Here is a 27,424-nt window from a genome sequence, read left to right on the forward strand (position 1 = left end):
CGTCCGTGGACAAGTTTATTGCATGGAGGGCGTTTGCGCTCTCACTTCTCAACACCGTCATACTTGTCTGCATTGTCACTCTTACTTTGTCCCGCACAGAGAACAGACGTGCGATCAGGAAATCGAGCTCCAAGCGTGGGAGGACTGTGATACGCCACTAAGACCTGCCGCCTTAGCATAATATCACGACCACTGTCTGGCCGGCTTCTTAAAATTCGCAATTGCATCTCCTACACCTCTTCAAGAATGGCCCCGACACCATCGTCCCAACAAGAACTTGCAAGTCGTCGTCGTCGTCACCGCACCCCGAAGTGGCATGTGCGCAGTGCTGGACGTATGCACTACTGGATTCAGGCTCTCGCCTACAGATGCTTGTATGGTAGATGGGGAGTCCGTAGCCATTTGCTGCGGCAGCTTTGTACATGAAGCTTGTCTTCATCGTGCGGCTGAAACGTCATACAGAACACCACCGGCACATTGCCCCTCCTGTATGACGGGTATCCACTTCATGAACAGAGTCGACGTCACGAGGCAGCGAGCACCAGGGGTACTAGTACATACGGACCGCGACAGATTCCGTAGTTCATTGTACCGGTACAGGTGCCGTGAATGGGTGATTATTTCCCTCACCTTTTTTCCTGGCTAAAGGTTGCGCGTTTGTTAAGGACTCCACGCGATAAAGCTGTCGCCTAATAATGTTGCTAATATACAAACTTTATTAACGACATAATTAGTCTCTATAATTTTCTCAAACTTTTGGCATAATCTATTATTTAAGTTTTTCACTTTCTCTCTCTATTCTTAATTTTTAATGATTTAGAGAAAACCCCTTTTAAAGTATTCGTGTTCATCGTGGTATGAGTAACTCTGAGTCATAGAAGTGGTATCATCAGCCAGGGATATATTAGTCAACCAACGAGAAACCTCAATTCCTGCTGGTACCTGACACTCGGAGTTGCTTGTGGCCACGCTCACGCGAATACAAAAAGAACCCTCATAACTTGTTAAAGAACACTTATCCCCAACACTCAAAGGAAGCTCTACTCCTGAAAATAGTAACTAACCTGTGGTCCAAACAAGTGCACTTCTATCTATTCGTACCTCGAAGCCTCTGTACTCCGAGATTAAAAAAGGCGTTTGACTCATTAGTGAGCAAAACCTTTTTTTTTAAACAGTTTTATACAACTCAGGAATCATAGCTAAACGAGGAAAAATCGAACATATTCTTTTTTCCATGGAGGTGGCGAAAAGCTCTCCGCTAGCTACGACCCAGGGCAAAAGTTTGTTGTCAACACTAAATTTAAAACAAACACACGAACAAAACAAAACAACCATCAAGGCACTTTTTTATTTTGACCATTTTAGAAAGTACAGTAGTTGTATGGTGCCCTGGTTAAGATAAACTGACAGTAGGAAAAAAACGCCTGCATGCTAGATATGTAAAGTAATAGACCTCTCCTGTTTTATCGGAGACGCTGACACACCATCTAACTTGCAGTGTCCAAACCCCAAATTATCTCCGTGTACATACTAGAACGGGGTTTTATTTTGCATGAGTAACAGACGCTTCTTCTGTTGTTCTTTGTTGTATTCTAGAAAATCTAGTTCGTTTCTGCTCAAATCATCACAGTTTTTTATCCGCTCCCGTGACGTTTTTCAGTACATATCCCTGCACATAGTGATTATTGTAGGCTTCGTCTTCACTTCGAGTCTTCAAGACGCACCTATTCAGAACATCTTTCTTTTTTTTTTGGAGTTCTTCGAGATCGTTGTAAAATTCGGGTCCCTCGGCGCGCACGTTAGCCCAAAACAACTTGTTGAAGAACTCAAAGAGCATTGCATCTTCGTGGTTCCATCTGAGGATGTTTTGTTTTGTTGACTCACTCATGTTCCCTCTCTTGTCTTCATTCACGCGACTGTTTAGTTTAAGGTAGATAACATCGTCAAGTTCCCAGCACAACCTCCTCTTTAACAAAACCATTGACTCATCCCAGTAGTCCATAATGAGAACAAGATCAAACTCCCGATTCAGAAAATCTATGTAGGCATGTAGTGCTGTAGTATTATCAAAATACTCCTTTTCAAAGCCCAGGTCAAAAAGCATCGGATTACGAACTAAGTGAGTTATAGTATGATGATTAGATGGTTTGTAAGACCTCGGGCTCTGTAGGAACATACTCAAGGCCTCTTTTGGGTGTCCTTTGACCTTTAGTAACTGTGAAAACTTGAAAAAATGAAACAAGGACTCGTACTGCATAACCGGATTGCGAAGGATAGTGATGTACTTCCATGAGGTCTTTGGAAATACTTCATAAAGAGTAAGTGGATTGTTACGGGCGTGGTTGGCGAGAATATGCGGTTGGATAGGTAGAGGAGCCATGTGAGACACTTGAAACTTGGCAGGCCATCTTAATGAGTAGCCATACTTGGGTAAGGCGAATAGGAGGTTGTTCTTGTCGCCAAATCTGTTGAGGATGTTTGTGATTGTACTGCTCCCTGTTTTGTGTGTCTTTAAAAATATGATACGATCAGATTGGACACACTTCGGGTCATCTTTTGAGAATCTAGAAATTCATGAGAGAATGCCATTAGTCTCTGGTCTTTAATTCAGATAATTGCCACTTAGCTAGCATGCCAATCTGGCAATGACGGGCGGTCATACAGAAAGAAGATGACAATTTAACTTAAGTATTAATTAAAGTAAAATTTATCATGAAAATTACATCTCAATGGTCCAATCAAAAAAGTTTTACACTTTAATGAAATAAAAAAAGGTTTCACTTAAAGAAGGATATCCTTTTTTAAAATCGTTTTAAAACTAGATAGAAAATCGTCCAAACCTCTCACCATTTCTTGCAGAAAGCCTCTTTTATTCACGCTGATCGGTCAGTATGAACAACAACAAAAAAAACTCGCAAATTGTTCTTCTTGAAAAAGGGGTTAAAAGGAATAAATTTTTAAATCCCTCATAATTTAGTTTATTAATACTACGTCCATACTAGTATTAGAAGTACTCAGTAGTTAAGTTACTTACGTTGACGACCACATCCAAGACCAAAAATGGCCATGATCCTCTCTACTCAAATCTCGCCTCCTTTCGACGCAAGATCTGGACGAGAAAAGCTCAAGGCAAATGAAAACCGCCGTGAAAATTAAAGCAAACTTAAGGAATTTTAGATATCTTTTTTTAGCAATGAGAAGCATTTTCCTCTCGAACAGCTCCTCTCAAAACGCCTGGCTTTCATTCAAATGAAATTCTTTTTTTAGTATGTGACGCGCGCGAAATTAAAGCCCGCCAAAACCACAGGCAACCCACATGCTCGTTATGACAAAAGAAAGCGGGGGTTATGACGAAAGAAAGCCAGCGCGGCCAAGGGCACGAGACTTGGCCTTATACTGCTATGCTTATTTCAGGGGACAACTCGATTGGGGAGCCCTTAGAAGGTGTATAACGTCTTTTCGGAGTATTGGAATTCCTTTGACGCACAAAAAAGCGACAGGGTGGAGGTCGGGGAAAAAGGGAAAGGAGTATTAAATGTGTAGTTCCAGAAAGTATCTATACCCCTCCTTCCCCATGGTTTTTTTTTTAAATTCGGGGGGAGGGGGGGGGTTTCAAACGCCCAGGAATTTCCAGAGGTGAGGGGGGTAAAATGCCCTTTTTCCTTAACTGTATTTACTTTTTTCCAGGGGGTTGGAAATTCCAGAGGGGTGGGGGGTCATACCTCCGACCCCTTCTATGGGGGATAGGGGGGTTTGGATATTTTCTGGAACTACACAATGTCCCAGTTTTCCCCTGACCCCTTCCCTTGCACTTTTTACGCACAGGAATCCCGAAGCTCCGAAAACAATAATTTCTAATATTTGATTTGATAACCTCCACATAATGGATACATTCCAAAGTCCCGACTTTCTTGTGATTCAAATCGTACCTTTTCTGATATATCAGCGTCGACACCTTTTTATAGTTCCGCCTTTAACATCTCTGTTTACTACCCCCCCCCCCCCCCTTTAAAAAATGTGTATTTCTCGCCATAAATAAAAAGATTCACAAAGCTTGGCAGGTTAAACTTTCCATATTAATTGTTGAACGCCTTCCGTGAATTCTCAACAGATATTACAACGAGCACAAGAAACTCCCCTACAAACACATCAAGTCTATACACACCACAAAGGATTCCAGAACGCCAAAGAAGCCCTTTACTGACCGGGTAGTTCGACATGCTCTAGGGTAAAACTGGGTTGAAAAAAGGATAATCTATAGAATGTGATATTATTTGTGATAAACCTCAGGAAAACCACACAAAACTAGGCATGTCGGTCCCGTATACCGTAAATGATCTAATAAACGCCCCACCCTAAGCTTACAAGTTTGTAATGAGCGCCCCTCTCTAGCAAACGCCCCAACCCTCCTCCCCGCCCCCCCTCCAAGCTTAAAAACAAACGACAACTGAATTTCGGTAATATAAATCACAATCTAATTGATCTGAGTTTGGCTTCTACTGGGTGATACTTGCTAAATGTCAAGAAACGCTTGCTACGCAGGCTTTAATTTAACGTGATCCTGACTGAGATTAGAACCGCACTGCACTGGGATTTGTTATATAGTAATAGTTTGTAAAAAACGCCCCTCTCTAATAAACGCCTCTTATCTATTGAACGCCCTCCCCCCCCCCCCCCCCCCTTCGCCCCGGGCGTTTATTAGATCCTTTACGGAAACGCTTGACTCATATACAATAGCAGAATTTCAGTAAGTGCACATAAGTTTCACTGACGCAAATTGACTGCTTTCCATACGTGTCAACTCTACTGATCTCGCCTTTAAGAGAAGGTTTCCCATTGTTCAGCTTTATTGTTGCTTCGTAGAACCCTTCATTAGGTGAAGTAACGAATTGGATCTGGTGCAGAGTATCTTTATTCAACGTATTCACGGCTCTGTCCCCGTTTCTCACCCCACAGGAATCACATCTGTTATCCACTAACGAATCTGCAAAAAGCTGAAGTTTCTCATTTGGTAGCTCTTGTTGGGCGTTCTTTATCTCTTTCAATTGCAGTTTATGACATAGTCTTTTCACGTCGGCGTTAAGCTCCAACAATGTATTGATGTGCTTCACTGCGAAGTCCGCTATTTGCTTTACTATTGAATCATTAACTGGGACTTTCTCGAAGTTCAAACACGGACACCAGTGTTCCTCCACACCAGTGCTCGCGCACGTTCTATTCTTCGGGTCAATGAGTGTAAACAGACTCTGGCCCGTCACTATCCCTTTTGGCGACGACGGATACGATAATAAATGCTGCAATGAAGCATAAATATCAAACGGGGATGTTAAGACGTGAGCGTTCTGCTCAAGATTTTTGTAGAGTTCGGGGAATTTTTCAGGGAACCATTTTGGGAACGTTACGGACATGTGTGGTAATCTTTCTTCGAGCTTCCCTTGCAGGGTCTTCCTCAACTCGCCAAACCGCGCCCCATGATCACCAAATATGAAAACAATTGTGTTATTCAGATGATTCTCATTCTCCATAGTTTTAAGAAAATCAACTAAATCTTCGTCTGCATATTGAATACCGTTAATATTCCCGTGGGAAATCTGTGATTGAATCATGTACAAAAATTTAGGGTTCTTTTTGTAGGTTCTGAAAAGGCTGAGATAATAGCGAAAACTGACAAGATGATAACGCTCGTTGCCGACGCAGAATCCCTTCTGGATGTGCCTGTCTCCTTCGATCCAGAAATACCTTCCGTAATGATCGGTGGGAGGATTTGTGAACCCTTTTAGTCTGAAATTAAACGTCCCAAGAACTGGTGAGTCCTCTGTGAATAACGTGACGTAGCCATGTTTCTTGTAATCCCTGAAGATGAACCGCCAGTCATCTACAGGTTTTGCGTTCGCCATTTTGCGTCTGGCCTCAGGTTGATCTTCCTCGGCAATCCCAGTGAGCATTGCGGCCACCTGGGCTGTTGTTCCATCGCCTACTATGGTGTTTCCTATGAAAAGGAATTTAGCGATGGATAAAGAGTGAGATGATCAATCAAGTTGCTGCTGCAGGCCGTAATCAGGGGTCCCCGGATTAGGGAAGAATTATGTTGCTCATGATATTCATGTTGTTAGTGAAGATGTTTTCAATGCTATTGCTACTGCTAATGACGTCAGTGTTGATGTTTCCGAAAGTGAAGGATGCAGACAGCGATGACAATGATAATTGATGGTGTCAGCGGTTTTATGTTGATTACCATGGTGGTATAATAGAGATGATCATACTGTTGCCATATGATGATGACGATGATTATGATGATGGTGAAGGTGATGAAGATGATGATGAAGGTGGTCGTTGTGATGATGATGCTGGTGGTGATAAAGATGATAACGATATGCTGATGTCATACATTATAGTCATTTACGTTATGTACCATCACCAATGTCCTGATAGTTATATGGCTTTTTCTTGACAACCCTAGTGGCAGTATGTAAGTCACCCCCACCTCTCAAGAACACAGTGGGTAACGTCTTTAAGTGTGCAACGCTCTTGGGCATTTTTCTTTGAAAATTGGCGGCGGAAGTAGAATCGAACATGATCATACAAACGCTGACCGGTATGCCTGCAGTCACTGGTCTCTTCAGGACTTCCGGTTTCAATACTGTATTCATGTGAACTTCGGTAACAACGTCTTGTTTTCGCTTTAAGTCAACGCGAATAAAATCGGTGTTGATGGCAACTTTGGAAGTGAAACCTACAAAACAGCAAGACATTCAATGTAATGAAAATCATTCGTTTTCAAAATGATATTGATCAATGTTTTTTTGTTATACTTCTGGGGCATGTATATAGAAAAGCGCAGGGTGGAGCCTAGGTAGTAATTCATTTGCCAACGATCAATTAAAAAGTTAAAATCGGCATCCTTAGCTCTGGTAATAGGTCCTTAGATCCATCTTATTTCCAAACGAAAGTGTAACCCGGACTCGAACTCATTTCCTCACATGAGCAGGGTGGGGTCCGGACACCTTGGACCCCCCCCCCCCCCCCACATCGCGCCAGTACTTGGTATTTGGCCCATGCAAAAGTCTCAGATGCTCTATACTATGTCTCTATACTAGTGCTTTAGAATATGTACACATAGTTTATAGCACTTTATAAAAAAAATATTATTTGTTAATAGCTTTGTTAATTTAGCTAGAGCGCTTACCAGGTCGAATTATCATTAGGTCAAATGCTTCGGTGCAGTTTGATGTCATCGCAAGAGGCTCGTCGTCTTGGAGTTTGCTCGCTTGATACTTTGGGCTCAGACAAAAGTTCTTCTCGTCCGCAAGTATCAGTTTGTCGTCGACTTGAATGAAACGTGTGGTGCAGTTTATACCAAGCGTCAAGACACCTATAACAAACAATGCCATCAACAAGGACAGAAAAAAAACGAGCTTTAAATTATAAAATGTTGTGAAGGGTAGTATACAAATAGTTTTCTTTTCTTTCCTTCTAACATACCTCCCCTCTCCCGTCATATAGTCGGGTCGCTTAGCGCACAAAAAGAGCTCAATCTATACACAGCGGACAAAAGCACCAAACTTGGTATATATATATAACCTAGGGGATGGTAATCAATATTGAGACCGGTGCCCACCGGTACCATTAGCGAATCCATAGATAAAGAGCAATTATATATTTTTTAAATCTGGTGTTGCGGAAACCCTGTGGTAAAGTTTTCATACCTTTTCATGAGACAAAAAAGATCAAAACGCACATATTTGAAAACGATTCATATCATTTAAGCTGTATTCTATCGAATTCCGAGCCAAAAAAAAAACATTTAAATATCTATAAAACGCAAAATTTGAAGAAGAAGGAACACATGCAAATATGACTGATTTTTGTTCATCAAATAAGCACAAATAGGTGGTGCACATGAATTTTCTTAGAAATTTTCTTTCATTATTTCTCTAAGTATTATATTAAGGGCTACAGAGCTTAATTCAACCAGCGCGGCTGTTATTAATAGGCCCGTCACCAGAAAATAATCCGCTACCGATGAGGGAGATTTTTCATAGCCTGTTGTGCGTTGATATGACAACTGGCTATGTGCACGATGTTGGTACCCAACCGTGTAACATGCGTTCTGCAGCACACTATGGACCGGGTTTGAAGCGGGTACCCGGTCCGAGCACCGTTCTCGTATTTCAACCGAAGTACCGTGCACGGTTGGTTTTAGATTCGTGCACGCTTCTTCCAAGCCTTAAATCAAAACCGTGCACGGTCCAACCATTCTTAATAGCCCGGTGCGTGCACGCTCTAAACAAGTTTGACTTGGTCCGGCCGTCTACAGATCGTGTGTTTCGAGCGATGTTGGGGCTTGATGCGTGTTGGTTAGTGCGCTTAGATTATTCGAAACTGAGTTTGACCGGGTAAGATGCGGTATCCGACCGGGTATAAATATTTTCGAAGCGTTCAACTTTTCCCCGGTCTCTTATGCACTTCAACACGGATAAGGGTATAATATAGGGCTTAATGCGTGTTACTTTGTGCGCTTACATCATTCGAAACTGAGTTCGACCGGGTAAGATGCAGTGTCATAGCCATGCTGTTTACGGGATCTCAGAATAAGGGGGACACAGCGTTCTCTCCCGAAAATGTTGCATATTATATACACAAATTGTTGCTTTAAGAAAGAAATGTAAGCGGATTTGGATATATCATCTCATGTTGAATCCCTGGGTTGGTAAGTCTTGACGTTAACAAGTTTTAATATAGACGATATTGACATCCAAACTTTGAGTGCTCTCGCGGGGGCACATGTTGTCGTTACGCATTCATCGTTCAATTACTCCCTTATCGATCATCCTACATCAATGGGTAACACAGCAATGGAAAGAGCAACTAATTTTGATTTTAGAAACATGTAACGTTCTCGATGAAGCACAGCAAGAAAACAGTTATCGCGCTGGTTTGTTTTGACACTTTGCAAATGGCCCAAATGTTACGCCATTTTCGCGTCATAATCACAATTAGGCCGACAAAATGCGATGTCTTACTCTTGCGTTGAATATGTTTAAGCATAATTCTTTTTCCTTGTAAACATTAAACATTATAACACCCTTGGAGCTAATTATTTCATAGTGTAGAGCAACATTCGGCAAAATACATTCGGCCCTACCCCATGCTAGTTGTAGGCCAAAGACGTCCTTGACTTCCAACCACTCGGTCGTATGAAGCCGAAAACCCTAGCTAGCGTTCCATGACTAAAATTTTCATTTTGTAAAATAAAAAATGAATATCAAACTAATATAGATCGGCAGTGGTGGCGTCTAGAGATATGGCGCTCAAAACCTTCTGATCGTTAGAATAGTAGAATAATTCTGGCTCACGTCAGGTTTTGGGCTAAACATGTCCTCTCCTAGGGTTGACGCTAGTACCGTCAACACTAGGGTTTTTGTACACTTGTTTATAGCACCGTCGTTTTTTCGGCACCTCGAAGGAAAACGTCCCTGAAAAAAGGAAAAACCTTCTGTTTGGAAAAGAACTCCCCGCGGACCCTGCGCACAAGCTAGCGTACGCGCATCATTATGAAAAGGCTCTTTCAGTTTCTTTCAGAATAACTTTTTTCCCTTTATTACAATAACGATCCGCTGATCACTGATCCGCGCCTTAGGAAAAGCCCCTAAAACTCTGTTCTTTAGTAGAAAACGCGGTTAAAGGATTTCTCATTCCCAAAATCTACCAATCGTGTCTCATGTGCATTGTGGAGCTCGGACATCAGAAAAAAGGTATAAGCCTGACAAAAGCTCTATACTTTTTTATCACCCTCTCTCGCTTCCTGAAGACCTTTCCTTTTTTTTATGATCCACAGCTTTTTCCATCCCTGAGGTTATCATTAAGAAATCTTTAAGATAATAACATAGTCCTCAATTGCTACGGCGATTCGTTGGAGGTTGGTAGCTATCCTGTTAAAAGCATGCGATGCTTTTATCACTAACACATCACTAACACGTAGGGAGCAATAAGCATTGTTTTTTTTTAGTGCCTCTAGTAGTCAGCTTTTTTCGTTCTTAAGTGCTTTCGAGCATTAATACTGCAAATTTTGACAATTCCTGTGCCATTTTACGCTCTTTGCGACAAAGAGTTTCTACAGGTGTTTCTCCAGCTGAAAATCCAAATCCTCTAATATTCTCAAGCATCACCATCTAATAACTTTGATTAAGGAGGCAGATCTCTACCTCTTTATTTAGCCAACGCCAAAATACCCGATAATTGCGATTAATCGCAGATTTATAAGAAATAAATTTAAATCAAGACAAAAGTTCATATTAAGTAGGTTATACACGTTGTAAGTCCTTGATAAATCAAGAATGAGCTTTTTTACCTAAAATACGCAATTTTATGAGGTACTTACAGCGTATACTGTGCCAATATAGGCCGCCATCTTGTGTCGTGTCGTGTCTCATGTGCATTGTGCAGCTCGGACATCAGAAAAAAGGTACCTACCATTTTCAACAGCCTCCATTTATATATTTTGTTAATATATTATATTCTATAAGCCTGACAAAAGCTCTATACTTTTTTATCACCCTCTCTCGCTTCCTGAAGACCTTTCCTTTTTTTTATGATCCACAGCTTTTTCCATCCCTGAGGTTATCATTAAGAAATCTTTAAGATAATAACATAGTCCTCAATTGCTACGGCGATTCGTTGGAGGTTGGTAGCTATCCTGATAAAAGCATGCGATGCTTTTATCACTAACACATCACTAACACGTAGGGAGAAATAAGCATTGTTTTTTTTAGTGCCTTTGCTAGTCAGCTTTTTTCGTTCTCAAGTGCTTTCGAGCATTAATACTGCAAATTTGTGACAATTCCTGTGCCATTTTACGCTCTTTGCGACAAAGAGTTTCTACAGGTGTTTCTCCTGCTGAAAATCCAAATCCTCTAATATTCTCAAGCATCACTATCTAATAACTTTGATTAAGGAGGCAGATCTCTACCTCTTTATTTAGCCAACGCAAAAATACCCGATAATTGCGATTAATCGCAGATTTATAAGAAATAAATTTAAATCAAGACAAAAGTTCATATTAAGTAGGTTATACACGTTATACTGTGCCAATATAGGCCGCCATCTTGTATAACCGTGAGGGGGATTGGGTCTAGCTTTGAAAACTTTTTCTCTTAAATAAAGCGTTTAATGCAGCCGACGACAGTTTTATCTTGAAATATTAAAAAATAGCGTTATATTTCCCCTACCAAAAAAAAAAAAAAATCAGATATTTCGCCTATGTTTTGGAAATGCAAGGTCTTTTCACCACAGGGAGCCCGCGATGGACGCTTTTTTCTAATTTTTATTCCGTTATTACACAAAATCCTTAATGGTACCGGTAGGCACCGGTCTCAATATTTATTAGCATCCTCTTGGCTATCTTTATGCCAAGTTTGGTGCTTTTGTTCGCTATGTATAGATTGAAAAACGACCGGAAGCGACCGGACTAAAGGGTTTTACATAGGAGTGCACCATGTGTAAAGCCGCATTGTCATCAGTTTACTTCCGGTCGATTACTTAACAATCTCCGATGATTTTTAACGGAAAATGCGAAAAACATTTCAAAATATTGAAAGCATCGTGTCTACTGGAAGTTTCTTTGAGGACGCGACTGATAATTTAGAGCGGATGGCCTGTTTAATATCTCGGATTCTAATAGATTCTTTTCTCTTTTGACGGTTGAGGTTTCCGTCGGACCTCCGGAAGTAAACTGGTGATAATGCGGCTTCAAGAGAGCCGTTATTTCGAAGTAGGTGCGGTGTACATAAAGCTATACCATAACATATTCGCCATAATTGGGCCACTCACCAGGATCACTATGGAGACAATAACCGCTGGCTACATGCCTGATGAGTCCCGTAGGCTCCATAGTGAAGAGGGTTCGCTCGAAGCAGCAGTCTCCGTGTAGCAGGACTTTTTCTCCTGGTGGAGGTTTGCTTGTTCCGCCATATGGGTGGATGCACTTCTTGCTTGCACGGTGCATGATACAGGCCTTAATACCTACATGTTTAAACCAATCATTGGTCGTTTCTATAAACCCTCGTTAGGAGTGTCTATAGGGATGCGGTACGCGGGTTTGGGGTAGTCAGGGTAGAGGTTTTTTTATAAATCGAATAGCGTGCTGGTTAAGTCTATTCTCCACCCAGTTGTTCTGACTTCTGGTACACGATGCATTATGGGGAGGCCGAAGAAGCGAACGGTGCATGACGGTCTTATCTCTTATAGATAACATTCAGCGTCAGACACCCAAGTTTAATTTGAACTATCCTTGTGATTTCCCTAACACACGAGAGAAAAGCTAAAAAGTCTCAAGCTCCTTACATTAGAATATCGTAGAGACATTAAAGGTCCATTGATGCAAGTATTTTTTTTTATGTTTTGTAATTAGTTTTTGGGGAAGAATTCATTTGGGGCTGACGCCTTGTTTTCAGTTTCTTTGATGTTGTATATTTTCATTTTGCTTCTGTAACATTGTAAATTCCTATGATAATCTATAATCTGTATTGATTGGGGGGAGAGATGGGGTATATTAATTGTTTTTGGGAAGGTTGGGCTATACCCTTACTGGGCTCGCAAGCTAAAGCAACTAAATGGCTTTCCTGTCAATCAGCAGACGTTTGCCGTTCAGTACAAAAGCTCTCGCGCACAAAATAGATCTCGCATGATTGTTCGATAAATGGCGCTTCACAGGGAATGATCACTTCCATTACTGATAGAAAATAGGCAAAATGTCTATTCTATAGGTTTTGTCTAGAGCGATAAAAATCGCTAAAAAGCGGGAGATTTGGGTCCTCCACGCTGGCAAGAGGGAAAGAGATCATAAATCTTGAGATTCCCGCCTAATGCAGGAGAGTTGACAGGTATAAGGATGAGTAACCAAGAAGTTTTAGTAACCTGGATCACCGTGGTGTACGTGTAGCAGCTCAATTTATCTACAGGTGAAAAACATTAATCCAAAGCCAATCGTCAAATGAAAATTTAGGCTCAAATAAATAGACATTTTGCTTACCGGGTTTGACAGGAAAAAAACGTTTTCTTGCTTCCTTTTGTTTGATACTTGCACTGGGTTCGAGACGATTACGTTGAAGTCGTTTTGTGGAGGCCTCGAAATGATACGATACTCCACGCTTATAACATCATCCCCATCAACAACCAATGTGCTATTCTCAAAGCTTGAATAACTTCGACCACATTCCAACTTCCCTAAGTCCTTGACAAGCGCCTTCACGGATTCGTGGTTTGGGTCGAGTTTTGGTAATTTACAACGGGGCGCGGGTGGTGACGAGTCTTGCCAAAGTTTTCCTGGAACTCTTTGATGAATTGTGTTGTTTTTTTCATTTTTGTGTACATTCGAGGTGTTCGTCTCTCTCCGTTGACTGTCTGGGTACTTTGACAACTTTTCTAGGTTGTTCTGTTTTTTGTCGTTAGCATGGAAGCCAAGGGATTGGTCGTTATAAGCCATACGTTCCGAGGAACTTTCTCTCAATAGCAACAAGACATACACAAGAAACGATATCAGCAATGCAAACAGTGCAAGCAGCTTTCGTCGACGAATACTGAAAAGCCAGGTAAGCTCTCGACTGATCATCATTGTCGTTTAAATTTGCCTCCTGCTTGGAGGTACCGCGTTCTTTCAATATGCCCTCAACAAAATCCGTCTCGATATCACCTGGCGTGGCGGGTAAACCCTGAAGAATGCTGAAACCACGTGACCACCTGAAAGGACCACAGGAATCCCGGAGTGGCTTGATTCAGGCATAGGCAGAAAGTATGATGATAAACTGGGACCAGCTCATTAGCATACCCTTACAAATCGCATACAGTCGACAATTTTTCAAACAAATTATCTTGATATTGGAAAAGTCTAAAATACGAAAAGCCATGGGTGCATAGGCACCCATAATTTACCCAAGATCAGTGACTTCTCCCTGTTTTTTTTCCTTTCACCATTACTTCGCGGCGCGGCCAAATCACTCATCTACTTTCTTTGCGCTCTACTAGGGCTTAAAGATGTCAATCACGCGCGCACGAATAGCCAATCAGGAAAGAGATGATGCAATAACAGCCATGTGGTCCCACAAATGTCCCACAAAAAGTTGGCAATCGACGGAAAAAAGATTGGTTTGAGATATTTTTCTGCGAATCTGGACAAGCAAAATAAGCATCTTCCGGTCAGCGTAGAAAGTGATAGTCCTGTTTTCTTTGCTCGACCGCTTTTAGTGTAGAGTTCGGACTCAAATTGCAGAAAAACACATAAAATTTCTGCGAAGAAACGAAAAACAAAAAGCAAACAAACCACATATAAAAGAACAGTGTAAGTCCTACCATTGAACTTGTGTTTGATATTATCCCAGGTTACTTTAATTTTATATAAGAATGAGACTGTCGTTTGTATTTTTGCTATAAATCTTGACATTTGCCGATAAAACTTGTAGTTAAGTCAGGCGTAAACAGTGAATTCGGCATTCTCTTCTACTTTTCCCTGCACTTAAATCACTGCAAGTTGACAAAATTAGCTACGAAAGCACATAAACACATAGTACCTACCGAAGAGAGCACCGCTTTATCTTATCATTTCAAAGTTTTCGTATTTTGAGCTGGATTCCGGTAGTTTCCATTCAACAACCAAACTTGTAGTTATCTTTTTCTATGCTTCTCTACAAGATTTTCACCAAACTTGGACCACAAATCAACTTCTATTATGTTAGGTGACCGTCTTTTATTTCCCAAGTCGCAGGAAAATCCCTATGAATCCCTATGAATATATTTTAGATAATCTCGAGCAGGATTCACAGACCTCATCCGACATGTTGCACAATTTGTGGGACTTTTGTGGGACATTTGCACTTCGCTGGCTTCTATTTGCTGCTTTCTGATTGGTTATTCGTGCGCTCGTCGGATCTATGAATTGATATCTTCCTAGACAAAAATGATGCCGTAACATAAATGACGTTATTGACATGTGAAACTAGTTGTTATTATTGTTATTTATTGTTTTTATAAAGCAATTTGAAATGTTTTCATTACAATCAAGTTTTGACGATGTGCGCGCATGTGAGGATGCAATCGTGGGTGTGTCCTCTTATAACGATCTTGACCAGTCACAGAGCGCGTTACGAGTGTCGTTGTATAATATCATTTCTATTATTATATAGGTTCATTGCTGTAACTACAATACTATCGAGTTTTAATATGTTTTCGTGATTTTGTCGTCATTCTTGGTGGCTTCGCTTCGTTGCCAAGAGATGGAGGAATCACCAAATGACACGTGTGGACACCAAATGCGCCTGCGTCACATGAACAGCCGCTGGTCAGCCGGTCACTTCATGTCAAACGAACGAACTAAAAACAAAAATAATGAATTGTAACGTTGTATTTATTTTATTTTCTACCTTACTGTACAGTCCGATATTTTGTGAGGATTATTATGAGCTATTTGGTATAAGCAGGGATGCTACAAGTAAAGAAATTAGGAAAGCTTTCAAGAAGTTAGCTCTTAGATTACATCCCGACAAAAACAAGGTAAGAGATTGCCAGCTCAAATAATATTTACATTGCACCTTGAGTTCGATGGCTACAATTTTGGCATACTGGTACGATTGTTACCTCTTATTATGCTATTAATAGAAGATAATTGTTTATCTGTTTGATCGAAGATTTATTTGGGATTTGTATATTTTCTAATTTCAGGATGATCCAAAAGCACATGACACTTTTACACGTATAAATAAGGCCTACGAGGTTCTAAAAGGTAGTCACATAATACTTAATACTTAATAATATTTAATACTTAAGGACATTTGCGTAATCTAAAGTTCAACAAAAGAAACTGCCTGTCTATATTTTGCTGCTATTACTCTTTGTGCTTGTCTAGTTGTATTGTTAATTTTGCATTATCCTGCCTCTGTTTTCATAAAAGGTGATATACACTCCCACTATAAACACTCCATATATCCCATCCCCACTTCAAGGGAGAAGTGTTGGATATTTTCCTTTTATTCTTTACTGTATGCTCTGTCGTTCCTGTATATGTAATCTAACCTGTTTCTCAATTGCCTCCATGGCAAATATTTTGGCACCTGTCATTAAGTGAAATTGGCTGATTAAAGATTTGGTTAATTGTAGCCACCAATGAGTAACCCATGTAATAAGATGTTGTAAATTTATAACCAGTTTTTATTATTATTAAGAGATGAATAGCTCTTATTGGCCTGGTACGCAAACCATACGTGAAGTTATGGACCCAATAATTTTTCCTTTGTTTTCTGTGTAGCTGACAGGCCATGAAATTATGAAAAAATTCCATATGTTCCTGCATGGCCCACAAGGACAAAAAGATATTTATTATACAGCCTTTGGAGAAAATGTTTCATTCTGAACTTGCATTTTTTTTTAAGCAGGCTGTATAGGAATGTACTTACCAGGGGGCGTAGCCAAGGGGGTGGCCCAGGGGTCCCCCCCCTTTAAGCAGCAAAAAATACAGTTAATGTATGAGTCATTATTTGAAATACAGAAGAAAATGCCTTGACCAGGCCTTTTGGCCCCCCTCCTGTTAAAAATCCTGGCTACGCCGCTGCATACAACCTGTTGTTCAACCAATGAACAAGACCATTAAGTGGTTTTTATATGCTTTATATCTTATATCTTGTATCTTATTCTATCTAGAGGTTATAGTTTGTTTTTATATTTTTCCAGATGATGAACTTAGAAAAAAGTATGATTTGTATGGAGAAGAGGGTCTGAAGGATAACCATTTTAGTAATCAATACCAAAGTTGGAATTACTTCAATGAAGAATTTGGTATGTATTGCACTCACGAAAAAAGAATGCTGCTTTCACAACAGTATTGTACAGTAATCTTTGGGGAAACATTTGTTAATAGTACATCAACACTCAAATACTAAAAAAATCGTAAGCTTGGCATTTTTTTTTTTTTTTGTAAAAAGATGTAAACTCCAACTCAAGATTTTTGAGAATTTTAGATTTGGTCAACTTGACAATGGAAAGGGTAAAGAATGTGAAACTTTCTTGCACATTTATTTTTTTCTTTTTTCTTTGTATAGGTCTGTATGATGAAGATCCTGAAATTATTACTCTTAGCTACTCAGACTTCCGTAAGTATACATTTTGCCCTGAAGGAGTCTTATCTAAGATGAAAATTTGGCAGAGTTGAATACCAGTTTTTGCTGTATTGTATCTATTCTACTGGTTAACGAACACAACTATTTGGGCTTTTTGTATTTATTCTATGTAAATAAATTATCATAGTTAAGGTATCCGTTTTTAACTGGATGATCCTGTAAACGGGTGTCTGTTAAACCATATTCAAGTTTAGAGGTGGGGTACGGTAGCGAAGAGGAGGGGAGAGGGGGCTATGTGGAGAGGTACATACATGTAGAAGAAGTCAACATACAGTAAGAATGCTTAAACACTCGTGATTGTTAAGCTAAATAAGGCAGTCCAAGCCAGGAGCACTTAGTGACTTAGTGAGTAAGCATTACACCCCAAAAAACTTGTTTTCACATTTCACCTTGTTTATTGGTGATTTTCAGAGTCTCAAGAAATGCCTTATGTACAGAATAAAGTTTTTTTTAAGCACACTTGCCATAAATAACTATATACTGTATCATAAGAACTTGTTCTTTCCATAATTTCAGAAATGTCAGTGGAAGGGAGTGAAGATATATGGTTTATAAATTACTACTCTCCATTTTGTTCTCACTGTCATGATTTGGCACCAACAGTAAGTATTTAGCTCTGGCACAACATTCTGGTCAACACCTTAAGCTTAGTTATTTCTATTTTTTCTGCATCTTTAATAGTGGAGAGAAGTTGCCCGTGATTTAGAAGGTGTAGTCAGGTTTGGAGCTGTGAATTGTCAAGAAGACTGGGGGCTGTGCCAACGACAAGGAATCAGAAGTTACCCTTCTCTTGTACTTTACCCTACAGTAAGTAATTCTACCATGTAATACTGCCCATAGCTCAGGGGATGCCAAAGACCATAAACCCTCTTTTATTTAGATTTTGCTTAGTGCACACCAACCTTTCTGAGTACCACTAGATTCTAGAGCTTTCTCAATAATAATTGGATGGGCCAAGAAATCAGAAATATCCTAATTGTAGACTAGGACAAAAGAAGACACATTATTGCACATTTCTTTAATAAGATTCTTTCTGGTATAAGCCTTTCTCTAGCCCACTCTGAAACCACTTGTAATTATTATGTGACTGTTAGAATAATGTGAAGTAACAGTAATGTGAAATATACAGTACTGTACTGTTTGCTTGCTTTACCCTTGTCTTAAATACTTTTTTTTCTGAAATCTTTATAGCAACATCTTTATCATGGTTCAAGGACTACAAGTGCTCTTGTAAAATTTATATTAGATGAGATTGATGCCAAAGTCCATGATCTGAATCAAGGTAATTCAGATGGATTCATACCAAGGTTGAGTTGGGGGGGGGGGGGAGGTCGGCAGGGTGCATGGGCATCTCCTTGGCTGCCAAGTGGGTTATTTCTTTTCCTTGAAGAGTCCCTGTTTTAGATGTGTGTGTGTGTGTTGAGGGATTGGGGAACAGGTTTTCTGCTGCAAAGCGTTTAAATAAGCAGGTAGCTAATGGTGGATGCCTGGGGGGGGACTCTCCAAAAAAATACACAGGGGTAATCGTCACCTATTTAAAGGTATAAAATCTCTAAGGGGGTTTTGAAGGATTTTTAAGATTTTGCCATCTCTTTAGGTATAAAATTCGACCAACTGTCATTCCTAAGGGGATGTTTAACATTTTTTTTTCCAATTCTGTTATCTCTTAGGGTATAAAATTTGTCCAATTGCTATTCCTAAGGGGTTGTTTAATTGTTTTTTTTTTCGTTTCTGCCATCTCTTAGGGTTAAAAATTCCTTCTTCCACACCCAATTTGCCATCTCTTAGGGGTAAGAATTTCTGTTGACCATGCCCAAAGTGCCCTCCTTTAGGGTTAAAATGGATTTTGCCGACGATCACCCCTGTCTGTTTTCATTGGAGTCCCCCCCCCTAGTATCTATGTATATACATTCAGCTCTTACACAGTACTTAAACTGCAGATTTCACCCATGGTTTTTTTGAATATAACATTACCACGGTCAACGCGGCTGACTGAGGCAGAATTGCATTTTGTGGAAAAATCTTGTATGTGGTCACCACGATTTTGCTGCGGAAAATGTTGCAATAGTTTTCAACAACACTGTACACTTATCTACAGTACCCATCCCCTTTTCTCCTTTTGTCAAATCCTGGCTATGCTACTGTACTGCTACTCAATCAATGAGAGCACTTTTGGTACCATAGCTTTAGAATAAATGTATGTCCTCAATATTTATATTAGCAAACCATTTCTTCAGCTCTCCTTTTGTTGTTGTTGAACCCTCACAGATGACTTTGACCATGAAACCTCTTCAACCGAATTGCCATGGCTGATAGAATTCTGTGATCCCCATGCAGGTATGAATAGGTTTACAGCATTCTACTTTTTTAAATACTGCTGTATTTTTCAACAAGCCACATTTATTTTGGGAAGGCATTTAAACAATAAATAACTGGTTCTGCATGCTTTTATAACACATTTTGACAATGCAGAAAGTCACTCTAAAAAAGTAAAGAAATATTTATGAACAATAGTTGTTTAAACTTGAAATACAGAAGGCTGAATAACTCACATTAAATTGAAAATGTGAAACTGCCAGCAAGTTGATCATCATAGAGTGATGATTATAAGTGAAATTATAAGGTGGCCCGTATCTATCCAAAAGGATTGTTTTAAAAAAGCATACATCTTAAAAGTGCTCACATGTGATGGGTGTGATCCTTCAAATTCTTTTAAATACTGAAAAGAAATACCATAAATTCTACTGAGTTCATAGTAATGCTAAACTGATTGCAGAAAAATTGAGAGATGAATTGAATATCTGTTTTGGAAAAAGGGACCAAGTACAAAAACAAAATTGTGAGACCTCTAAAATATGCTGTAATATTTTAACCATATTGTTTTAGCCTATTGTTGTAATAATTCTATTCCGAGATGTTCAAATTATTTTAGTCGATTTATAACAAGTTTGGCCCAACTGCGTTATGAGTATATGAGAGCAATTTGAAAAGATAGATGTTTTTTTAAAGCAGTCCTTTTGAATGAACATGTCCAGCTTTTTTAGCAAACCTAGGATTGATAACTCTAACTTTATCATTGTTTTTACAATTTCTGTTTACAGATGTATGTAGAACAGGCAAATTTAATTTTATTGAGATTTAATCTTATTGAGAATCTCCTTTTGTTTTCTTAGATTGCTTAAATCCAGAAAGCAGAATAAAGCTATCTGCAGTCCTGGTGAGTACAGTACAGCACAGTACTGTACAGTATGTAATATGCAAAAATGTTTTCAAGGCTGTTCAGAGTATACTCCATAAAGCATCCTCCCTAAGACTCCTCTAATACTTTTTTCCCTATTCTGTTGTTTCAAGGATAACCTTGTTCATATTGGAGTGTTTGACTGCTCTAAGAATGAAAGGATTTGTCATGACCTAGATCATGTTGGTGAAATAGTGTACTTTAAAGCAGGCGAGATCAAGTCAGGAAAAGGCGCAGTAAGTGGCACATATACATTTCAGCTTAGCCAGGGGGGGACTTGATTGGAAGGTACATACATAGTTACTTAGAGAAAGTATAGTCCTCTTAATTGGTAAACAAACCTCTTATTCAAAAAGGATGAGGAAAGGGGGGGCATGGATAAAGGGGGGAGGGCACACTCTGCCAATCTGTTTCCTTCTCTTTATTTTGCATTAAAACTTGCAAAATGTAGGATCCTACATATAGACAGACCTAAAATTCCACATATTCTCTTCTTTGAATTCTCTTCTTGTAATTATTTGATCCTCCGTCTTTATGGGGCAATCTTTGTTTATTCAATTTTTACATAATTAGATACCTTTATGTCTATTGTTCATTGCGTGGACTGTGTTTAGTTGCATGTTATTTTTGTGGGTGTTTTTTTCAGGTTATACACAGTTTAGATACAAAGGAGATTATAGACAATGTTTTAAAACTAACATCAGGACCTGAAGATGTAGATACTACTAAATTTAAGGTACAGTAACATTAAGCCAGCTTTTAAAAAATATATTTTGTGCAATGCATACTGTTCTTGGTGAGAAAAAAATCTTTGATGGAAAAAGGGCATGATATACCTCATATCATTTAATAAGTTCTGGATTATCATAATTCTTTCTCCAGAAAACATTAGCAAGATTAGCAAATGGAGATGAAAAGGGATGGTTACTTCTTTTTGAGAAAGGAGTGTTGGATAACTTAGAAGTGAAGAAGCTACCAGCTGTTCTGACTGACATACGAGTAAGTATGTAGTGATGTCATATTGTTCACCTATGGTTTCTGTTCTATAGCATTGCACAAGTGTATGTTCATCAGTTATTTTCAAATCACCTGCACTATGACTTCAGTTTCATTTCTGTTAGGTACATTCCCAAGGAATCACTCTGTCCGCCATCCTTCAAGCCTTTCGTGTTTTCGCACACCATTGCTTTCTTGTAATCTATTCTTATATGCTTATTTTTTCTTTCCCGTTGTCAGATTGGCTATGTGGATTGTAAAAAGAGCAGTGAAATTTGCAATGAATACCATGTCAGAAAGTACCCAGTGGCTGCGCTCTTCAAGAAAGCAGGCTTTGAATGGCATTATGGTAAAGTGGAATCGACCATGTTTAGTAATTATCTTCAGCAAGCCACTTGGATTATAAACCTAAATGGGATAAATGTAATATTGTAATAATGGTCTTTGTAATTCATTTCTTAGGTCGCTTCACGGCACATGATATTGCACTGTTTGCAAAGGAGAGTGTTTCATCTAATGTACATGCTCTTGGGCCTGAAGACTTCCCATCATCTGTGATATCGCCTTCAAGGCCCTTCTTCGTAGACTTTTTTGCTCCAGTATGTATCACAGATGTTTAAGACTTGAGTTATATATTGCCCCAGTATGTGGGTTAAGAGAGTATACCATATTATAGCAGGTGTCTTATGCCTGAATACCACAGTAGCTTTTTTCATTTATTTGTTACATTTCATTTATTTAGTGGTGCCCTCCATGCATGCGTCTTCTGCCTGAATACCGCAAGGCGGCTCGATCTTTTGTGGGCAAACCTGTTGGCTTTGGAACAGTAGACTGTACAGTCCATTCTCAACTTTGTCATCAGGTAAGAACACAACATTGTGTTTAAAGGTACTTGTTTAGAGGTTATGGAAATGCCACTTTATTTTATTGCTCAATATTATTTAAGTTTTGTTGTGGTGGGGCTAGGGGGCTTTTAGATATTTCTGGATATTATAAACTAGCATGCGATATATTTTTGTCATCTAGTGGGGCTTTTTTCTTTGGACGCAATGAGGGAGGAGTTATTTTTAGAACCAAAGCCTCCCCCCTCAAAAATGGTCAGCCCCTTAGCCTTAAGTTTGTGTGCAGACCAGGATTTTACTCTTGTGTTATTTCCATTATTTTTTTTTCTTTTCTTTTCGCAATCTCTGTATGAGATGTATACTAAGAGTAGTCCTTTGTGTGCTTTCTTCCAGTATAACATCCGTTCATACCCTACTACTATCCTGTACAACAACAGTCAACCACATCAGTTTATCGGACACCACAATGCGCTTGATATTATTGAGTTTGTCGAGGTGGGTAAAAATCATATTTTTTATAAGGTTCATTTTATTCTTGACAATGCTGGATATTATTTATTGATTCAACATCAAACAGCCACAGACGCAGTCAGAAGCAGTAAATCTGTTTTAATTATTACTATAACCAACTGAACCGTCTAAACAAGTTTATATTTGCACTGCGATAGATCATACATTAGTTTCAACTCAAGCTTCAATTAACCTAAAAAAGTCAACAAGCTCTTATCATGTTTTTCCAGGGCCGTAGCAGGGGGTAGGGCACTGGGGGCACGTGCCCCCCCCCCCCCCCCCCCCAATATTTAAAAAATATATAAGGAAATGACAAGTAGTGGTGTTCCTGTATTGTGCCGCTTCAATATTTCGAGTCCTGCTATGGCACTGTTTTCTCCCTCAATTATTAATGTACATATTGGAATCAATACTAAATACTCTCTGCTTTCCCATAATAGAATACCCTGAAGCCTTCCGTAGTGCAGCTTTCACCGGAGACATTCGAGTCCCTTGTGCACAACAAGAAGATTGGTGAGACGTGGCTGGTTGACTTTTATGCACCTTGGTGCGGGCCATGTCAGGAGCTGCTCCCCGACTGGAATAAACTTGCAAAGGTATTCAGCATTTTTGCCTTTGACAAATCGGGGGGGGGGGGGGGGCAGAAGGCAGGTACTCCTTCCGACCCCCCCCCCCCCCGACATCCCACCCCCCACCCAATTAAAATTGAAGAAAGAATGAATTTTCCCTCCCATCATACTTTAAGTTAAAATATTCGTTTCCTTCTTCTGGTCTTTCCATCCTCGAGAAATCCTAGATACGCCACAGGTGAAGATGTTGCTTTCATTTATTTTCTCTGGGTATTTTGTAATATGAATAAATGTCTTTTAGCGAATGGAGGGGGAAACTTTCTTGGGATCTGTGGATTGTGTCGCGCATAGAAATCTGTGTGCAAACCAAGGAATCCGCTCCTATCCCACCATCAGGCTGTACTCTCATACAAGCAGAGGAGGCTGGGACTTTGTGTGAGTGATTATACAGTAGCATAGTTGCGGCAATGATGGTAATGATAATGCTATCTTCTTTTGCAGCTATTTTGATAGTAATAAAAAAGCTAATAGTAATGCGTTGGCGTTACTATTTAAGTTGAAGTGTCTTAATGACCAGATTTTGTGACAGGCCCCCAGCCAGAGAGGTCAGGTGTTCGAACGAACCATCCCCCTATTAGAGGTACGCTCAAACAAAAGGGTGCCATTGAAAGCTAGGTGGAGAAAATGGTCCGATAAATGCCCCTCCCCTCCCCTGCTCATAATACTGGCCTCTCCCCTCCCCCGCTCATAATACTGGCCTCTCCCCTCCCCCGCTCATAATACTGGCCTCTCCCCTCCCCCGCTCATAATACTGGCCTCTCCCCTCCCCCGCTCATAATACTGGCCTCTCCCCTCCCCCGCTCATAATACTGGCCTCTCCCCTCCCCCGCTCATAATACTGGCCTCTCCCCTCCCCGCTCTGGCTATGGACCTGTGTAACTTGTTGGTCTACCTTCCCAGGGTGCACCAGGGGTGGCGTGACGTAGACTCCTTACACATGTGGGCGTATAATTACCTCCCGTCCATCGTCAGTGAAGTGAACTCCAAGAATTTTTTCACGGACGTCTTAGCAAGCGAGGATGCCTGGGTTGTCGACTTCTACGCCCCGTGGTGCGGGCCCTGTATGCGGTTTGCGCCTAAATACGAACAGCTGGCCAAGGTACCTTTATGCTTTCATGGTTTGTTGGTAGCTCAGAAATTGAATTTAGTTGGGGTGAAGCATTATTTCTTGCACGTACGTTTTTGAGTTGAAAAGATAAAATGAAAGAGCTTCTGAATCTGGATGTTATGCGATTTTTATCTCTGTATTTACTGCTTCAAAATGAATTATTGATATATAGCAATGGAGCTAATTATATCGCGCTATCTCCTTGTAGTTGCATCTTGTGGAAATGGGTAACGAGGTAAAAAAGTAGTTGAGAGAGAACTGTAGATGCAAGTGACATTGCCAGGGAGCGAAGGCAAGGGGACTGGTCCCCCGACCCCTTCTACAAATCGAGAGATACATCATATGTTTTGAGGATCTAAAAAAATACAAATGTCTTATGAATCGTTTTTTAAACCACCTCATGTCTAAACACAAGAAAGATCGCACACACGAAAGTGGAACATTTTTTAGTAAAAAGATTTTGAGACTAGGACATTCATCCCGTATTTCCTACTGTAGATAAATTTCTTCTCATTTTAACATAACCATGTCTGTCAATAGATGCTCAAGGGGAAAGTTCGGGCTGCAAAAGTGAATTGTGAACAGGATTATGGGCTCTGCTCAGAAGCGAACATCCACTCCTATCCAACAGTGCGCCTGTACCTGGGGTCTACGCGACAAGGCATGACTCAGGTATTGTATACCTAAAGTCTCTGTGAGCCACCATTGAGTCCACCGGGGGATTTAGAGTGGCGCAGTGGTACGGGCTTTATGCTTCGCAAGCAAGAGGGCCGGGGTTCGATCCCAAGTCAGATCAACGCCCCATCTCATATTATGCTTACTTGCAAATGCCCTTCCATTACAGTCGATCAATGGTGATTTGCAGCTAAACAGCCAAGTACCAGAAGAACTTTATAACACTATAATTAACGCGGTCAAGGAGGACAAGGGGGAATCCTTGGATTCTGGGGAGCGTGCAGGCGTCAGGGATAACATTGATCGAGGAACTGGTGATGACCGAGACGGAACTGGTGGTGACCGAGACGGAACTGGTGATGAACAAGGTCACGGTGGCCGCGAGGAGGATTTCCTTCACGAGGAAGAAGAGTTTATTCATCACGATGAGGAGTTGTTTGGGTTTGAACCAGATCCCCGGGTAAGTTTAAATTATGGCTGTACGTCAGTGAGTATTGATAAGAGAGGGAGACGTGGGTATTAGGCGCGCGCCATATCAAATCTCAATTCTTATTTATGCTTTCTTGGTCTAAATTATTTAAAATCTCCCTTAGTGCTGCCTAAAATAAAGAAGGCGGCGTCTTCACTACTGCTTTGTAAATGATAGGAGACCCACCGGGCGCTTTACAAAGGTCTCTACACAGGCGAACCAGGATTAGAATCAGTCCCTCGTGATCCTTCGGGGAAATAAAATATAATTTGAAGTTGTGTCTTGACTGTTTTCTCAATAAAGCTAGTTACATTACTATATTGGCCTCGTGTGGTGTAATTAAGGGGAATTGTGTTTCTCTCCAGGGACTAAACCCCTTTCTGCGCCACAATTCCCCTAAATAACAACACAGGAGGCTAATATAGTTATGTAACTAGTTTTATTAAGAAAACAGTCAAGACACAACTTCAAATGATATTTTATTTTCCCAAAGGATCACGCGTGACTAATTCTAATTCTGGTTCGCCTGTGGTCTCTACCGCAGAAGAATAGCAAAATAATCTCGGATCGCTTTCCTACATAGGCTCGATTACCTGCCCGCTTCTCTGATTACGCAATGCCTGCCTTCGCCACGTGTGGCGGAAAAGCGTTCCTATGTTTACTAAGAAAACCCGTTCAAGTTACGTTACATAATTTGAGCACCAAGGTTATCACACTCTGACTATCCCGTGAGTGCGAACCGACGCCCGTGCGCTGGCCGAAACGTGCCCATCTAATAATAATGGAATTACTTTTTTCCGGCTAAATAAGCGCCGGACCAGGGATGGGAGATTGTTTTTGGTGCTCTTTATAAATCTGCTTTTTATCTCATTTCTATCCCTGCTGCCATGAAAATGTTAACATTTTACTTATGCTTTAATTATCTTTAATTACTTTACTTATCTTTAATTATTATTTTATTTATTTCCACAAAACATGGATGGAGGGGTTCCTGTTGAACCATACTTATTATTATTAAAGATTGAAATATAATTTTAATTTACAGCAGACGCCAGTTCACGATGAATTCTGAGCCTGCATAATCGGCAACATAACAAGCACCAGGATAATGAAAAATAGAGGATGGCGTCTTTTTGGACATGGATTTATGATTTTTTCCGGTTTTATAAGAGTCTGAAAATACGTGGTTTATAAGAATATTTTGGTATATGGTTGTAAAAAAATATAGACTTAATAAATGGTCAGCGCTTGCTGGCGAAATGTCATAATTGTTCTTGTTTGACTTCACGAATTTCTTTAAAATTTAAGAACGTGCATATGAACTCTATTTGTTTTATATGTGCCTTCTTTATAAGAATGCTCAGCCTGGGATTTCACCAAATTTTCAGAACATGCTGGGAACATGCCGGGGCTCAGATAGAAGCAAAACTTTTTTTAGTTATGATGCGCAATACAATTTTGTTCATAACTAGCTTGAGTCTTTCTAGTCATACCATGAAAATTAGACGTTCTTATAACAAAAAGGTGTTGATTTATAACTTGTCTACACCAGGCAAACCATCTAGTTTTTCTACAGCTTGTCTGTAGTCTTTCTGGTTATACCATGAAAATTAGACGTTCTTATAACAAAGAGTGTATGCGCGCACAGTAATTGTGATCAGTCTGAATAATAGTAAAAGCAGCATCCAACAAAGTGTGATATATTCCTGACAAAGTTATCCAGTAGTAGGTTTTCATATACCCCTGAAAACAAAGAGTAAAGTCAAAACGTTGTAGTCAAACCAGTACAAATAAG

The 27,424-nt window shown here is 40.0% G+C and overlaps 3 protein-coding genes and 1 long non-coding RNA gene across 6 annotated transcripts; 2 read left to right on the top strand and 2 right to left on the bottom strand.

Moving 5' to 3' along the window:
• Positions 1 to 1,329: 1,329 nt before the first annotated feature.
• LOC5515707 (galactose-3-O-sulfotransferase 3) lies at positions 1,330 to 3,320 on the bottom strand. The gene is made up of 2 exons (XM_001635842.3): positions 3,035 to 3,320; positions 1,330 to 2,564 (listed from the first exon to the last, which is right to left on the bottom strand). Exons 1-2 carry the CDS (start codon positions 3,202 to 3,204, stop codon positions 1,625 to 1,627), a joined length of 1,110 nt encoding a protein of 369 aa, XP_001635892.3. The 5' UTR covers positions 3,205 to 3,320; the 3' UTR covers positions 1,330 to 1,624.
• A 1,356-nt stretch (positions 3,321 to 4,676) lies between these two features.
• Positions 4,677 to 13,891, bottom strand: LOC116620045. Its single transcript, XM_032385609.2, has 5 exons — positions 13,031 to 13,891; positions 11,830 to 12,021; positions 7,187 to 7,372; positions 6,485 to 6,733; positions 4,677 to 5,989 (listed from the first exon to the last, which is right to left on the bottom strand). The coding sequence occupies exons 2-5, from the start codon at positions 12,002 to 12,004 to the stop codon at positions 4,725 to 4,727; spliced, it is 1,875 nt and encodes a 624-aa protein (XP_032241500.2). The 5' UTR covers positions 12,005 to 12,021; positions 13,031 to 13,891; the 3' UTR covers positions 4,677 to 4,724.
• On the top strand, positions 5,675 to 7,449 carry LOC125559928. The gene is made up of 2 exons (XR_007306601.1): positions 5,675 to 5,806; positions 7,206 to 7,449. It is a non-coding gene; the product is annotated as an uncharacterized LOC125559928 (long non-coding RNA).
• Positions 13,892 to 14,103: 212 nt separating the features above from the next.
• Positions 14,104 to 26,894, top strand: LOC5515714 (dnaJ homolog subfamily C member 10). Of its 3 annotated transcripts, none has more exons than XM_048722179.1 (23): positions 14,104 to 15,543; positions 15,712 to 15,772; positions 16,717 to 16,821; positions 17,085 to 17,135; positions 17,679 to 17,764; positions 17,844 to 17,969; positions 18,354 to 18,444; positions 18,908 to 18,952; positions 19,431 to 19,499; positions 20,336 to 20,379; positions 20,514 to 20,636; positions 21,047 to 21,136; positions 21,283 to 21,399; positions 21,637 to 21,745; positions 21,859 to 21,995; positions 22,139 to 22,258; positions 22,632 to 22,733; positions 23,189 to 23,344; positions 23,619 to 23,752; positions 24,278 to 24,476; positions 25,026 to 25,157; positions 25,330 to 25,620; positions 26,675 to 26,894. In XM_048722179.1, exons 1-23 carry the CDS (start codon positions 15,379 to 15,381, stop codon positions 26,699 to 26,701), a joined length of 2,580 nt encoding a protein of 859 aa, XP_048578136.1. In that variant the 5' UTR covers positions 14,104 to 15,378; the 3' UTR covers positions 26,702 to 26,894. The 3 variants fall into 3 exon arrangements, with proteins under 3 accessions (XP_048578136.1, XP_048578142.1, XP_001635821.2); XM_048722185.1 differs by having other exon boundaries at positions 26,678 to 26,894; XM_001635771.3 differs by lacking the exon at positions 18,908 to 18,952.
• Positions 26,895 to 27,424: the final 530 nt, after the last annotated feature.

This window comes from Nematostella vectensis, chromosome 2 (assembly GCF_932526225.1).
Source record: "Nematostella vectensis chromosome 2, jaNemVect1.1, whole genome shotgun sequence".
Lineage (NCBI taxonomy): Eukaryota > Metazoa > Cnidaria > Anthozoa > Actiniaria > Edwardsiidae > Nematostella > Nematostella vectensis.

Excerpts from the sequence above, each read along its gene's own strand:
- LOC5515707 (XM_001635842.3), bottom strand. The coding sequence starts at position 3,204 with ATGCTTCTCATTGCTAAAAAAAGATATCTAAAATTCCTTAAGTTTGCT. Across the intron at positions 2,565-3,034 it reads TCTTGGATGTGGTCGTCAAC|ATTCTCAAAAGATGACCCGA; the intron begins GTAAGTAACTTA and ends ATGAATTTCTAG.
- LOC116620045 (XM_032385609.2), bottom strand. The coding sequence starts at position 12,004 with ATGCACCGTGCAAGCAAGAAGTGCATCCACCCATATGGCGGAACAAGC. Across the intron at positions 7,373-11,829 it reads TTGTCTCCATAGTGATCCTG|GTGTCTTGACGCTTGGTATA; the intron begins GTGAGTGGCCCA and ends TGTTTGTTATAG. Across the intron at positions 5,990-6,484 it reads ACCCACTGTGTTCTTGAGAG|GAAACACCATAGTAGGCGAT; the intron begins GTGGGGGTGACT and ends TCCTTTTCATAG.
- LOC5515714 (XM_048722179.1), top strand. The coding sequence starts at position 15,379 with ATGAATTGTAACGTTGTATTTATTTTATTTTCTACCTTACTGTACAGT. Across the intron at positions 24,477-25,025 it reads AATACGAACAGCTGGCCAAG|ATGCTCAAGGGGAAAGTTCG; the intron begins GTACCTTTATGC and ends GTCTGTCAATAG. Across the intron at positions 25,621-26,674 it reads GGTTTGAACCAGATCCCCGG|CAGACGCCAGTTCACGATGA; the intron begins GTAAGTTTAAAT and ends TTTAATTTACAG.